The sequence below is a fragment of the Sphaeramia orbicularis genome, chromosome 5 (genome assembly GCF_902148855.1).
Source record: "Sphaeramia orbicularis chromosome 5, fSphaOr1.1, whole genome shotgun sequence".
Taxonomy (NCBI): Eukaryota; Metazoa; Chordata; class Actinopteri; order Kurtiformes; family Apogonidae; genus Sphaeramia; species Sphaeramia orbicularis.
Genome location: NC_043961.1, coordinates 18076909 through 18093698, shown reverse-complemented (window position 1 = coordinate 18093698; position 16790 = coordinate 18076909). Strand labels below are relative to the sequence as shown.

At 37.3% G+C, this 16790-nt stretch overlaps 1 protein-coding gene across 1 annotated transcript in view; it reads right to left on the bottom strand.

Annotated features, from left to right (window-relative positions):
• Positions 1-3758: 3758 nt before the first annotated feature.
• The window catches only part of cadpsa (Ca2+-dependent activator protein for secretion a), a 215487-nt gene continuing 202455 nt past the window's right edge, over positions 3759-16790 (bottom strand). Inside the window, exons 32-33 of the mRNA XM_030133642.1 lie at positions 5943-6047; positions 3759-4754 (exon numbers count right to left, since the gene is read on the bottom strand). Of these exons, the coding sequence (XP_029989502.1) occupies positions 4590-4754; positions 5943-6047 (270 nt within the window). The 3' untranslated portion in view covers positions 3759-4589. The remainder of the gene's footprint in view (positions 4755-5942; positions 6048-16790) is intronic.

Below are 16790 nucleotides of genomic sequence, written 5' to 3'. Positions count from 1 at the left end.
AACACCAGATTCATTTCATTTTCCCTCATGTGGAACTAATATGACCACTGTTTCTATGTCTGATGGAAAATAATAATTCAGGAGAATTATTTTCACACCTAAAGAGAATAAAAAATGAACTGAGACCAACTATGTTTAAAGAAAAATTATCTGTTCTTATCATCATGTGCATAGAAAACCATACATTGCGTAACATAACTTTTAATGACACAATCAATGATTTTGCTTTTACAAAATCAAGACTGAAAATGTTCGAAGATGTAACTTCGAGGAGTCTCTAATGTAATTGTTGTGATTTTGCAACACAATCTTTATTATTGAACATTATTAAAAAAAATTAAAAGGCAATATATGTTAACTTTTCCATATAATTCAAAGGTATATATATATATATGTATATATATATATATATATATATATATATATATATATATATATATATATACAGGGTGGGGAAGCAAAATTTACAATGAACATTTAGTTGTTTTTTCTCAGCAGGCACAACGTCAATTGTTTTGAAACCAAACATATATTGATGTCATAATCATACCTAACACTATTATCCATACCTTTTCAGAAACTTTTGCCCATATGAGTAATCAGGAAAGCAAACGTCAAAGAGTGTGTGATTTGCTGAATGCACTCGTCACACCAAAGGAGATTTCAAAAATAGTTGGAGTGTCCATAAAGACTGTTTATAATGTAAAGAAGAGAATGACTATGAGCAAAACTATTACGAGAAAGTCTGGAAGATAATATTAAAGAAGAATGGGAGAAGTTGTCACCCCAATATTTGAGGAACACTTGCGCAAGTTTCAGGAAGTGTGTGAAGGCAGTTATTGAGAAAGAAGGAGGACACATAGAATAAAAACATTTTCTATTATGTAAATTTTCTTGTGGCAAATAAATTCTCATGACTTTCAATAAACTAATTGGTCATACACTGTCTTTCAATCCCTGCCTCAAAATATTGTAAATTTTGCTTCCCCACCCTGTATAAAAGCTTTCTGAGACCAGCTGGTGTCATTTAAAGGGCAGAGGTGCTTTATATAACTTATGGGCCCCCCAGGTCTATATCCGGCCCTGGTCATAGAACGTATTAAACTCGTACTGTGAGGTTCTGCTGTATTTTGTCTGATATTCTTGTTCTTTTGTGATTCCTCTGACTTCACAGTTGACGCAAATACAGTTTTTTTTTTAATTAAACACATGCATTCAGAACTTTTATTACTGAAATTAGGTTCAACATTTTATTGGTTATATTAAATATGTCTTGGCTTCTTCTGGAATTTAATAAATCATTAAATTAGATTCACATTTGTGATGTTACTTTGATAAATGAGTATATTTGGACACGTTTTATGGTTTGGGCTTCAGGATCATCCCTTATATCACCTTTAGAGGTCTGATTTGGGATTCTACCAGTTGATCTAGTAATAGTTTGGAACAGAATAACCTCCCATATTAAGCATTTAATCTAAATTAATATTAAATAAATATCAAGGTGGATGACTAGTGGACTAAAAATCTAAGGTAAAGCAATAAATTTCTAAATAAATAAGAACATATATAAATAAATCTTAATAATTGAGCATTAAACTGAAAGTATTTTATTGATAAATGCAGAACTGAACATCTCAGTCAGTCAAAAAATAAATTCAGTTTGGAGCTATTTTTATCTTTTAAGCCATGGTCATATATTTCCATTTGGCCGACTAATGTAAACTATTAACTCCAGTTTGTAAAACTGATTAATCAGTTGAATCGTGTTGATCAACCTCAAATTTAGATCAAGGGAAATTGATTGTATTATTGTTAAAAAAAAACTGTTAAAAACATCCACAGTCGTGAATCTGGTTCATGTATTTAAACCTATTTACTTAAAGTTTGCGTAATGTTTAAAGACACCAATTAGCGTTAGCTGACTGACCTTATAATATAACAAATTAATGCAATCATGCTGGATGTTCTAATAGCAGTAACTGGTAAACTTTGTGAAATATTTGCATCATAGAATCCTCTGAGGGTCAAAGTATCCATGAGGAAAAAATGTTTTATTCAATAAACAAAAGCTAAATAAAAGCAAACTGCTAAAATAATGAAATCAGCTCCAGACCAAACCTGGCTTTTGTACGAGGCCATGAGCGATTAATTTCTACAGTAAAGTTAAATGTTTTAACATGAGCCTCTAGTGGCTGTTTGGGGAAATGCAGTTTTATGGAACTTCTACATGTTACCACCTGGATTTTCATTGTGACACGCATCTGTATTTTATACAAATTCATTAAATTCCATCACCTTAGACTATGTTCAGACAGCAGGTCTTTTTTGGTGAAATCCGATTTTTTTGTGTGCTTGTTCATATTACACATTAAATGCGACTTCTATCAGTTTTGAGTATGAACTAAGTGTGACCCTGAAATGACCCATATGCACAAAAGAGGTCCTGATGTAATATGTGACCATGCAGGAACACACTGGGTTTACAGAAGTGTGTTTTTCCTACCGCGTCTTCTCCTGGGATGCAGAATTGTGACATTTATTGCATTTCATAAAAGTCAGATAAATGCCACCTGGTCATTCAGACTGAAGTCGCATTGCAAAATATCAGGTATGTATTGGATTTAGGACCACATATGAAAGTGGCCTGGGTGGGATTTGAAAAAATCTGATTTGTGCTGTTCAAAGTGTCTTTAACAGATCAGATACAGGTCACATATGGGCAAAAAAAAAATCGGATTTGGGCCACATTTGCCTGCAGTCTGAACGTAGCCTTAGTGTCTGATTATATTTCTGAGTGAGCTCTTAAACAGGATCCAGCTCATGCCATTAAAACATTCGACCAGATGAGAAATGATACACAACTGTTACAAAGACAGTCACATCATTAGCCTTGTTCGTTTATCATCATCCATATTGCTTCAAACATTAATAAACACATTTCTAGACTTTTGGATCAGACAGTTTGATCTTTGACCATCAGATAATCAGCTGATCATGCCCAAGTTTCAGGTTTTAACCCTTTCATGCCTGGTGTTCAGTCCAGTGTTCATCTTTTCTACAGCTGTTCTCTTACATATATTATTATATTCATAGTATATTCATGGGTTTGGTTGTTTTAGTTCCATAGCAGCCAACACAGTGGACTCCATGCATCAGTGTCTGTATTTACACTGTAATTCATACCATTACTGTAACTTTACAGTTCTGGATAAACCTGATCTGCACTAACAGGTTTTAGTGGAAATCAATGGAGAACTGATATTAGAGTGGAATTAACAGTTGATGTTTTTTTTTTAACAAAAACTTTTTTTTTGCATATTATCTCCATAAAGTAACAAGTAGTATTAGAATATGTTAAATTTGTGAGAAAACATCAGATTAACAGTATTAAAAATGTTAAATGTTAGGTTTCACACAATTTATCATTTTGTTAAATATATATTTATTTGCTTCTTTCTTTTGACTATGGGCCATCAGCAATACGTTTACACACTGTAAATTTTTTACATGTTTTTATACATGTCCATATTTTTGTACACATAGATGTTATGATCTGTGTGTATGTCTTGTTCTGTTTTTATTGTTGCGTGCCGCCTTTTTTGGCATCATGGGGAGCAGTACTCTAATTCTTATCTTATCTTACTTTATCTTGTCTTAAAGTTAAACTCATGGTGTCCAGCTGAGTGGACATTTATGGAACTCCATGAAAAATAGATTAACAAATTTCAGTCGCATTGTTTTTGTCAGGTCTAAAGACAAATAAAAACACACAGGGAAAAAATATCTTGACTAAAGTTTCCATAATTCATGCATTAAAGGGTTAAAATATTTTAGACTTTTACTCCAATGTTCCCGTACAAAGTCTGTAGACGTAGGTTTACATCACAGGACTTACGATGGAATAGTTTTATTTCCTTAAAGACGAAGCTCATACAGATGGATATAATTTATTTGATGCCTGTGCTACGCGGCGGGTTTTCCTTTCCATTTGTGCTTCTCTGAAGGTGTTTTCACACCTGAATGTTAAAAACCAACCTTTTATTTGACTTTTCATCTGGTTTGTTTTTTGCTGTAATTTTCTTCCTTTCTTTCGTCCTCGTCTTCTACATGGTGACGTCTGACATTAGCATGTTGATAATTCACTTACTTTTTGTTTTCCACATCATTAATCGGCTGTTGGTCCAGAGGTCTTTCCATAGGTGTTTCCAGACTGAGGTCGGCTGGACGGTTCACACCTGAACATTAGGTTTGAATCAAATGGAAAGTCTGGACCAAACAAGGCAGGTGTGAAAAAGTCCTAAAACCGGTGTTTTGGATCTGTTATCTTTACATAATTAAACTAAGTGTCTTAATGTTGGTAGAAACCAATAAGTGCATGATCAGAGAATGTTCTGTCGATACACTCACATGGACTGACTGGACCGGAACTTTTACAGGAACAAAAAACTAAACGTGGAAATAACGGACAGATGTGGGCGGAGTTTAGGTGGGTGGGGTTTGACCCGACAGAAAGGCTGCGTGGGTTCTCCGCCGTCGGCTCTCTGACAAGCTCTGACATTGGTTTGGTTTGGCGTCTGGGGGCGGAGTCAGTCCTCTTCGTCGCTGTCCTTCATGCTGATTCCCTGCATCCCCCCCTCCCTCACTGATGCCGTGGCCTCCTCCAGTGTCAGCCGGTTCCTCACCGTCTCGTACATCTTACTGTTCAACGTCGAGTCCAGAACCCCCTGAAGGCGGAAGTCGCGGTACTTTTTCTACAGATTTGAAAAAAAAAAAAAAAAAAAAAAAAAAAAAAAAAAAGCACAAACAAAAGGCCACAGTCACATGTTTGTCTCTGACAGATCTGGAGGCATGTGGTGGTTTTGGCTGATCCCGGGTCAGATTATTCCTTCTGCTTTAACACCGCGTCAGTCGACATACGACACATATGGTGCATATGGTGAACCGGTCTGAGGCGGATGTGGAACGACTCATTAACAAAGCATGTGTGAAGGTGAACCGATAGAATCTGTCAACGCTCCCACTGTGACACATTAGGATTCATAATCAACCATCAACGCCAAGAAAAAAACGGGTCAATCCACTGTTTCCACTGGGTTTAAATGTACCTATACAGGATTATTACCTAAATACTCACACCAATTACATCATTAACTTTTTATCGGGCAAGTGACTATTTGTAGTAATTTCAAAAAACATTAAATATGGGTCCAATCCTGTGTCTCAGAGAGGTCATGCTGGTTTAATAAAATCATACAGTGATTCAGACAGATTTTATTGACATGTTGAAGCTGTAAATAGTGAATATGAGTGATTTTTTTCAGTTTATGACCTTATAACAGTTGTTTTAATGCACGTGTTTACTTTTTAGCAAGTGCAGCACGGATGTTTTATGGAAGAGGAGGGAGACTGTTGTCATGGCAACTGTCGAGGCAGTAGATGACAATGTCCAATAACACACTAAGGTTGAAATGTTGAATTTCAGAGTATTTCAATGAGTGCCCTATAAAGGGTTAAAGTACTAATACTCACTACATGACTGCATCATCTGTGCTGATGCAGCTTCATATCATCCCCTACAACCAGTTTACAACCATCTATGCTAGGTTAAATCTCCTGGTTTTATATTATATTAAATTGTTGTATAAACAGTGGGTTCATGGTTCCAGCTGCACCTTCACAAGAACATTCTGATAGAATGAACCGTTAGAATCTGTCAACGCTGCCACTGTGACATCGTTAGGATTCATAATCAACCATCAACGCCAAGAAAAAAACAGGTCATTCCACTGTTTCAACAAGGTTTAAATGTACAAAATACATGAATAATGGAATCACATTGGAAAAAAATGTGTTCAGAACCTGTAAAGTTGTACATATTAATGCAAATCTAAGTTGGAATAACACCGTGTGTGTGTTTAGCAGTTGGTGTAAAAGTCTACCTTGACCACTCTGATGAGGATCTTCAGCTGATAGACGTGGAGCTGCAGGTCCATCCGGTCCGTCAGCCACGTTCCTACCAGGTTCATGGTGCTGGTGTACCATTGCTGCAACACACAGAAAAACAACCATCTGATACTAGAACCAATAGAATTAACCCTTAAACACCCAAACATCCACCTTTAACCTAAACCATCTACTGATGTAACTGTTTCATACTTGTTGATCCACTCATCCTATCAATACATGGAAATATTTTTCTCTTGTCATTAGTGCAAAAAAAAAAAAAAAGGTCCTCATTGTAGTTGAGAAGGACTGACCATCTAAAGAAATACAGGGGTGAGTATATACTGTCTCGACCAGTTTGAATCTCGGATGAGCCCCCACATTTTAACAACCCGGTTCAAATACAGGACAATACCTGCTGATCCACTAATCCTATCAATCCATGTCAATAATTGGTGTAAAATACAGTTTATCATCTTTTCATGGTCATCAGATATGACCCATTTGGATGTTCAGAGGCTCCGCAGTTACCGTGGAAACACCATCATCTTCTACAACATTGATTCACCAGTAAAACCCATGAAGTTGGATCAATGACAGTGGATGGAGACACTGGGGTTTTTGGATTACATATTAAATATTAGAATAAAGTATACTAGAAAATGAACAAAAACAAAGTAATCAATAAACTGAACAAACTGAATAAAACATTTATCAGACTAATAAGCAGCATGAACAAAATGAGCCACAAATTGAATGAAATTGAAGAAAAAATAATAAACCCACGGAGTTGGATTAATGACAGTGGATGGAGATGCCTGGTTTTAAAATCAGTGTTTAATATCTTTGCTGAAAAAGTCACCTTTTCTTCAATTTTCTCTGTTTTGATATAATAACCCTTAACTTTAATCTGAGCTTTAAAGAACATGATTAACATGATTAAACAGTTTTAGTCTGTTTAATGCATCTCTTAGTTTGGCTTTTACTATATTTTAGTCTTGTTTAACCATCTTTAAGTCTGGTTTAACTATCAAGTCTACACAATCAACAGATTAAAAATAGGAAATTTTTTTATATTTATAAATAAATAAATACATATATACACCAAATATACATATTAAAACACTCAGCACCAATATGTATTAGACAGATATTATCAGTATGATAAGCACTGTGGTTCTGGTTCTGCCTACACAGCGTCTTATCATCTGGGTCTCCATCAGACCAGGATCCCGTCCCGTGGGCCCTGGTCCTATTTAAATCCGGACCCTGGGGACCAAGCGTCAGTTAATGGGGTCCTAATGACTGGTGATGTCGAGATGTTTTACGCCGTCCTTCGGTGACGGAGCTGACGGCGTCTCAGGCAGATCTTTTACCGTCATGTTCTGACTTTGTCTTTCTGTCTTTATGAACGACTCGACTAGACTGGAGACGTATTCAAACACTTCAACACAGTCACTGATCCTGTCGTCCATTTATGTGTTCCCTAATCACACTAATCAGACTGGATTTAAAGGTTACACTACAGCCAAAGTGATCAAAAATGAAAAATAAATCAACAAAATATTTAGTTATGTGAACAAACTAAACCACAAACAGAACAAACGTGAAGAAACAATAATAAGTTAGGCAACAAAATCAACCAAAACAAAAAAATTTAAAAAAGAACAAAATAAGGGTGTAGACACTTGCTTTATGTTCAGTTAATGATATATTTTCACTGAAGAAAGACACTTTTTTTTTCAATTTTCTCTGTTTTGACAAAGTATCTTTGAATTTACTCTGAGCTTTAATAAACATTGACATGATCAGTGAATTAAATATAGAAAATACAGGATTTTATCTGAAAAATACAGAAGATAATATAAAAATGGTGATAAATCAGTAAAGAAATGTTGAATGTAGAGAAAATATAGTTGTAGGTGTTTACGGGCTGTTTTTTTTTTTTTGTTTTTTTTTTTTTTTTACAGGTGATTCACACTTCAGACATGTCAGAATATTCACAGATTATTAACAAAATACTAACATGGATGGAGAGTGGTTTCATTTTTTGGATGATATTAAACGCATAAGAATGGGATGGATGCTCTGAGCTATTAAATAAGCTATACATTTTTTTTTTTTTTACTTAATAAGGCACTCAGAATGTACATCAATAAGATATTTAAAAGAGATTTGAACTGTGAACTAGAACACACTGAAAAACAACAAGGATTTGAATTTGAGCCCAGTAGGTTTTGTCCTGGGCTCTTTTTTTTCTAAATCAGTTCACCTGCTTTTTGGCACCTGGCCGAACTCCATAAAGAAGTTATACTGTCAAAATTTGGTAAAAACACAGAAAAAAAAAAAAAAATCACCACAACACTGGAAACAACAGTAAAAGCAAATAACAAGGAAAACTGTGTAAAAAAAAAAAAAAAAAGCCCAAATCATCTATTTTTATAGTGAGTCGGTCTCCCTCACTGCTCTGTGTTTTAACCCCCATTCCACAGGCGGAGGGTGAACTGAGCATGCTCAGATGTCTATGGAAAGAACAAGGTCTATTCTATCAGGACGTTTTAAAAATTTTCCAAGTGAGTAAACGGTTGAATGTCTTTGAATATTTCAAATAAATCATACATTCAGATCGCTCACCACAGACACGTCAGGGGTTAAAGGTTTAAGTTCCTGCTGTGACTCATGGCTGTTCACAGGTCCATTCTATTAACTGGACCTGGTCCAAGCCTGGCCCCGCCCTGTCCAGGTGTTAGCCCCTCCCTCTGTGGTCGTCCTCTGCCGGGCGCTCTGGGCCGAGGGGCTGCAGATGTTCGTCTGTGGGCGTGGGCTGGTGTCCGTCTAATTGATGAATAATGACGAGAACAGGCTGATACTAATAGAAGACGACTGACTCTGAGCAGACGGGGGCACAGAGACGGGGGCTGGAGGGGGGGGGCTCTGTTGGTTTAGGGTGGATGGGACGCCGACGGCACCGTTCTGAGACTAACAAGATCAATTTTATCTCCTTGAAAGTAAATGTTATGATTAGATGTGAGTCGTGTTCCAGTCAGTGTCGTCTATTAGTAGCTGTGTTTAATCCTCTGAAGTTGAAGGTGCTTCAAGACGCCCGTTGGCCGTGGACTTATCAGACGTATCTGGACCTGAAGCTCAACCTCCAACAGAACCATCTACTATTCATCTGACATTCATTCTATCAGATGATGATTTTAACCATCTTTAAGACTAATTTCACCCAGTTTTAGTCTGTCTAAACCACAGGTGTCAAACATGCAGCCCGGGGGCCAAAACTGGCCCGCCAAAGGGTCCCGTCCGGCCCGTAGGATGAATTTAAGAAATGCAAAAATTACACTGAAGATATTAACAGTCAATCCTTTTAGTTTAGGGGCCATAAAAAGCCCTACTTTAATCTCAAGTGGGTCAGATTGGTAAAATACTACCATAAAAACCTACAAATAATGACAATTCAAAATTTTTCCTGTTTTAGTGTAAAAAAGTGAAATTACATGAAAATGTGTAAATTTACAAACTAGCCTTTCACAAAAAATATGAAAAACCAGAAATGTCCTAAGAGAAGTAAGTGCAATTTGACTAATATTCTGCCATTTACTAAAATATTTTGCAAATTTGCCGATCTATTGTGATCTGTAAGTTGTAATGCACATTTACAAACGATAAGCAGAGGCAGAATATAGTTAAAATTGCAGTTATTTTTCTTAATAAATTTCAGTTTTTTTCATGGTTGTTCATGTTATTACCATTTTTAAGAGGACAGTTTATAAATGTAAACATTTCCATAATGTAATTTTACTTTTTTCACTATAAAACACATTGAAATGTTTGGAGTTGTCATTATTTATATATTATTATGTTATTATTTTATTGGTCCAGCCCACTTCAGATCAGATTGGGAGGATGTGTCCCTGAACTAAAATGAGTTTGACACTCCTGGTCTTAACCATCTCTTAGTTTGGTTTTACAATCTTTTAGACTTGTTTTGCCAATGTTTAGTTGTTTAAACCATCTCTTAGTTTGGTTTTACTGTACTTTAGTTTAGATGTGTCCATTACTAAGGAACAAGGTCAGTCTGGATGCATCAGACCACATGACCTTTTTTCATTGAAACACAGTCCAGTCTTTATGTTCTCTACAAACACATGGTTGTTTATTAAATAAGAACCTCCTCATGAATCAGTTAAAGGGTTAAAGAACAAAATCTAACATTTGGATGTAGATGTTTATATTCTCCTAGCTCTGAGAGTCCCTGTATTTGTAGAGAGTTTAGGTTTAGTTCAGGTTTAGATTAGGTTTGATTTACATTTAGTTTAGACTTAGTTCAGGTTTAATTTAGGTTTAGTTCAGGTTTAGTTTAAGTTTAATTTAGGTTTAGTCTAGCTCTCAGGATTCTCCACTAGCTTTTACTTGACTACCTAAATCAATGCCACTGTTTAGAAGAAGGAGACAGATGTGGAACTGGACAAACACTGGACTAGTCAGGTCCAGTCATACAGGATGTCCCTAAAATCTGGACACATCCACAAAAACAGGAATATTATCAAATAACATCTTCAATACGATTTGTGATGCAAAGGTTGATGTGCTTTGTAAGATTCACGAGAACTCGATGCAATAACTCCACATTCTTTATGCGTTCAATTCAGTCTGTTCCATCTGTGGGTTTCATTGAGTAAACCTACTTTAGCAAAGGCCAGAAAAAGACCTCATGGACTACGTTCAGACAGCAGGTCTTAATGCATAATTTAGATTTTTTTGGTGAAATCCAATTTTTTGTGCTTGTTCATATTACACATTAAATGCGACTTCTATCAGTTTTGAGTATGAACTGAACTGAATGCGACCCTGAAGTGACCCGCATGCGCAAAAGAGGTCCTGATGTAATACGTGACCATGTGGGCGGAAGTAAACAGTGGAATGCAGAATTGTGACATTTGTCGCATTTCAATGACGTAAAGATCAGATAAATGCAACCTGGCCATTCAGACTGAAGTCGCTTTGCAAAATATCAGATACGTATCAGATTTAGGACCACATATGAAAGTGGCCTGGGTCGGATTTGAAAAAAATCAGATTTGTGCTGTTCAAACTGTCTTTAACAGATTGCACCTTGTCCTCCAGTCTAGTGAGGGACATTGTCATTCAGTGAATCTCTTATCACCACAGTGAAATGGGTAAAAAAATTACAGTTACTGAGATGTCCAATGTGTCCTATGTCTCCTATGTCCTATGTCCTATGTCCTGTGTGTCCTGTGTGTCCAGTGTGTCCAGTGTGTCCAGACTTTAGGGACACCCCCTGTCATTTGAGTTTGTTAAGTATGTTTTATCATTGTTAGATTTGACAAACTGCTCGACTTGACTCCAAACTGTGTTCTGTGGGACCCGGTATCGCTTCAGGACCAGGACCAGGACCAGGTCTGTTCCAGACCTGCTGAGGCCATTGGAGACAGGAAGTGTCGGTGTAGGTGGGTCTGGGCGTCCGTCGGTGCCGGCGTTGGGGTGAATCATTGCGGCGCCCCGGTGCCAGCAGCGTCCTATCTGTCGCTGTGTGCCTGTGAAGGCTTCGGCGTGGCAGCAGGCCTGTGATCTCGCCCCGAGCACGACCCCCCACCGAGAGGCCAGGCCTGGAGCGACTGATCCGCCCGCTTTCCCATCATCCTCTGCTCTTTCACTTCTCCTTTAGGCTTTTGCACCGCGACTCCCAACTCCCATCTGCAGTCTTTTCTGTAGCAGCAGCCACTTTGTGTCCTGTTTTCTTTACTCCTGATCGTTTTATACAAAAAGAGTCTTGACAGTTATGTCACAGTCCCGTCGCTGCCATGACGGGCATTTTGGAGGTCTGTCAGGGACAGACTGCATGTGATTCTCAGCAACATTAAGATCTTTTTGATACTAGTTTTAATGTAATACCACTTGTTTGTGGGGAAAAAGGAAAGTGACCGTGGAGGATATGAACAGATCATTTACAACATGGAGTAATATGGAAAATGAATTAGTAAAAATAAATATGGTTTAGATTAACTCGCCTTATTATCCCTGTGGGGAAATTTACTTTAATACACACCATGTATTATACGTTATTATTATTGTTGTTATTATTATTATTTTTATTGCAGCTTGTTTTGAACTTTTCCATTTTTTTTTTGTATTTCATCAACTTGAGATATAAACATAAATACCAAATACTCAATAACTGTCATATTTTTAACCCTTTAAATGCCATGTTTGTGATGTAAACCATATTTTTTGATGCAAAAAACACAATAAACCTTTTTTCCCCCAGTATTCTACATAAAAATTAGTTATTATTATTTTTTATTTATTTATTTTTTTCATCCTGTCATATGTCAGTGATTAACACCAGTTGGTTAATATACATTATTATTTTTTGTGCTAGGTCAGATGTTAAATGCTAAATGTGTCAGTGTGTATTTTATACTCACTTGGTAGAAGGGTGTTAGTGTAGGAATTTAACATTGTTACAATGTGATGATTTTAGTGGATGGGTCAGAATTTAAAAAATCATGTAAAAATGAGCAACTTTTGAATTCTGACCTAAAAGAATTTGTAAAAAAATCAATTACCTTTAATAATATGAAGTGTAAAGTGTGCATAATATGCCCACCTGGGTACCAGAAGGTTAAACAGGACGTTTCATACTAAGTCTCAGTAATAATGACATGCAGTAAAACCTCCTGTTTATCTGAAGTTCTGAGTTCATTAACATGGATCTAATAAAGGACATGAACACAGACAGTGCTATGATGCTAAGTTAATTCTAATGTTGTAATGTTACAGATATTTACATGAACAAGAAAACATCCAAAGTCCAGGAGGAGGATGTGAAGCCCAACTCAGACTTAGTGTTAACATTTCTGATCTTCATGGTCTGTTCTTCTACGTTACTTGTTTCATTGTGACTCAATAATGTTGTGAATGAGTCATTGTCAAGTATGAATGAAAGTGTTGTTTCATGCTGGATTCTTATTGGTTGTTTAGTCGATGTAGACTTCACATTATGAGATGTTCAGACTTTTTACACTTTTTAGAATCAAATCCTATGGCGTAGATCTGAGATAAGGCAGTGCTGCGTCACTGTTCATGACCTTTGATCTCCATGGGCTGGAGGTGAAAGTGTCCAAACAGCGACCATATACCATGAACAGTAGATGTAAATTTAGAGGTTATTCTGTTATTATTATTACTATTCTGTCCCACTTTAGATCATATTGGTCTAAATGTGGAACCTGAACTAAAATAATTGTTAACATCTTCAGTGTAATTTTTGCGTTTGACAAATTCATCTCAGGGGCTGGACTGGACTCTTTGGTGAGCTGGTTTTGTCCCACAGGCTGTATGTTTGACATCTACGATGTAAAAAAGTGTTAATATTGAGGCTTCCATCCTCAGACCGGTCCTGATGCAGATGCTTCATGTGAAGAGCCTTATCCTCCAGGTGCCTCCAGCTTTAATCCCACAGATGGGCCAGGCCTCCACATAACATGCACAGTCAGGAGCGCAGATGTTTCCCAGCTTTAACAGCAGACCATGAACTACACACGAAATAAGGAGTCACAGATACATGTGACCGAGGCCGACACTGTGGAAACTGGAATGAAGAAACTACAAACGAGGAATCATTGTTTCTCAGCAGCCGATTGGACATGAGCTACTGTGAAGGCGCTGTGTCCGGCAGAGTTGTCGTGGTCTTTGTCATGGGCGTCTTTGTTGTCATCTTCGTTGTCTTTGTCATTGTCTTTGTTGCTGTCATCTTTGTCATGTTTGTTGCCGTCATCTTCGTTGCCTTTGTCGTTGTCTTTATCGTCTTTGTTGTTTTCTTTGTCTTCATTAGCAATTTCTTCAATCATCTTCTCTGATGAAACTACTGGTCAGATTTATTTCTAATTTTATCTGTATCTTGTTTGAGACAATGTCTACAAAGTTTGTTCACAGTTTTGAAAAACTGTGATTTTTTTTATTTTTTAAATATCAAAACTGTTCCTTTCCTTCTAATGGTCCATATTTTGATGGTTTATAATATGCAAATAGTTACACATATCAGTCTAGTTCCTATTGATCACTGATAGAAGTCATATATGGACTTGGACTGAATGAGTTGAGTTCTCCTCCAGTGAAAGAAAAACCCACTTCTGTTGGGAGATTGATCTCCTACATCCAGACCACAGGACTCGAACATAGAGACAGAACCTGACAACTTCATAAATTCAACTGGAGATTGATTCAAATAGAACAGAACGCTGACATACAGGGACACTGGAACTGGTTTGCATTATGTACAAAACTCATCATTGTATTTCCTGCTGGGTCTGATCTGTCTGTGGCTGATCTTGTGGCTTTTCTTTTGTTTCTTTGACATCCGTCCGGTTTCTCCTGGTGCTTCGGTTGGTTCTTCTGCCCTGACTTTACCCCTCGTCTTCTCCAAATGGTACTCTAACACCATCTCTGCAGCGATCTTTCACCTTCTCTGACACACAACGATCAGAGCTCTTCAAAAGCGGCTCTGCCTTCGTCACACACTCATGAAAAGACAAGTCTTCGCTCTAGAACTCTGACGCTGTGACGCTGTGATGAAGTGGCGGTGGCAGCATCCACATGTTTGTGAAGTTTAAAGCCACTTCAGCGATGTCTGATCTCGTCAAATGAACAGTGACGAACCCTCATGCTTTGTTCATCTTGGCAGAAACCAACAAAAGAAAATCATCAGAACAGACGAATTAGCCCGGGCTGTTTTTTTTTTTTGGGCTGCGTGGGGATCAGCGGGGGGCTAGCGCTCGCTAACAGCCAAAACAAGCGTAATATGGCTCTGAATACATAATCCCATAACGCGACAGGGATCAAATCTGTGACATTCTAATGAGTTCCATCTGAACCCAGGGCTTCGTTCCTTCCACCAGCTTCGATCTGTGTGCGTTGACACCCAATGACACGTGGTGACATTTACCTATACACCAGGGTAGCAAACGTACGGCCCATGGGCCAAAACCAGCCACTAGAGAGTCCAGTCCCCCCATGGGATGAAAAAATGACACTGAAGACATTAAATACCTCTTTAGTTTAGGACATTCAGACCAATATGATCTAAAGTAGTTCAGACCAGCAAAATAATAACATAACAACCTATAAATAATGACAAATACAAATGTTTCTCTTTGTTTTAGTGTAAAAAAGTTAAATTATATGAATATATTTACATTTACAAACTATACTGTTACAAAAATGTGGATAACCTGAACAAATATGAACAATCTGAAATGTCTTCATATAAATCAGTATAACTGTGTCAATATTCTGTTTGTTACTAAATGTTTTGTGTATTTGTAGATCCACTGTGATCTGTAAGTTATAATGTACATGTGGAAATGATAAACTGAGGCAGAATATTGTTAAAATTACACTAATTTTTCTTTCAGGTTTTTCATGTTATTGTCATTTGTTGTGGAAGGACAGCTTGTAAATGTAAGTGGTTTTATAATGTAACTTGACTTTTTTGCACTAAAACAAATGGACTAAAAGTTGGAGTTCTCACTATTTATAGGTTATTATATTATTATTTTATTGTTTTAGTTGGGGTTAAATTGGGGTGAATTTGGACCCACAATGCCAGGAAACACACACTCACACTCACAAACATACATATACATGCCGGTCCACCCCCCAACCCCCCCTTTGGGAGACAGCTCGACCTCCTGCCCCCATCTGACACCACCCCAGCATCCCTCCACCCTCTACCACACACACACACACACACAAACCACAAACGTCGCCTTGAAGCTGGCATTCACACCCAGGTCTTCACATGGCACTTGGCGGGGGGGTTGCTACCAGCAGGATTTGATGCAATAAGTGGCACACCTCACCCCTTCCACCCCTTCCACCCCTACCACCCCTCTGCTCCCCCAGCCCTACCCACCTCCTCACCTTTTTCATGACCCTTTTGCATATATAATGTACGGCCTCGTTACAAAACGTAAACCAACAGTGAACAGTAAGGCTGGAGTCTATCTGCCCCCCCACCCCCCCACCCTCAATAATACCCCACATGTCATCACATAACTTCTTCTTCAGTCTGAGAGCTTTGGATGACAAGTAGAAACATGCACCACAACACATAAAACACAGCAGGTTAACCCTTAAAGACCCAAATGTCCACCTTCAGCCTAAACCATCTACTGATGGAACTGTTTAATACCTGTTCATCCACTAATCCTATATATACATGTCAATAATCGGTGTAAAATACAGTTTTACCTCATTTATTGATAGGATAAAATGTCCAAAAACATGTAAAGTGAGAATAGAATTAGCAAAATACTTGAAAAATAAGGAAAACCTTAACTGGAAAAACCTTAAAATATGGCATAAAAGTGAACAAATACTTCAAAATTGATTAGAAAATCATCAAAATACTTGAAAAGTTAGGAGAATTTATTATTTCATACCATCCAGAACCCTGTATTAAATGTGTTAACCATCAAAAACCTAAACCATTTACTGATGTAGCTGTTTAATACCTGTCAATCCACTAATCCTATCAATACATGTAAATAATTGGTGTAAAATGCAGCATGAAAAGTCATCTCTTCATGGTCATCAGATATGACCCATTTGGATGTTCAGAGGCTCTGTAGTTACCGTGAAAACACAGTCATCTTCTACAACATTGATTCACCAGGAAAACACATGGAGTTGGATCAATGACAGTGGATGGACACACTGGGGTTTATTAAATAGTAAATAAAATGAACAAAAAATTTACAAAATAATAAGCAAAATAAATAATGACCTAAATGAAGTAAAAATAAATAAATAAATAA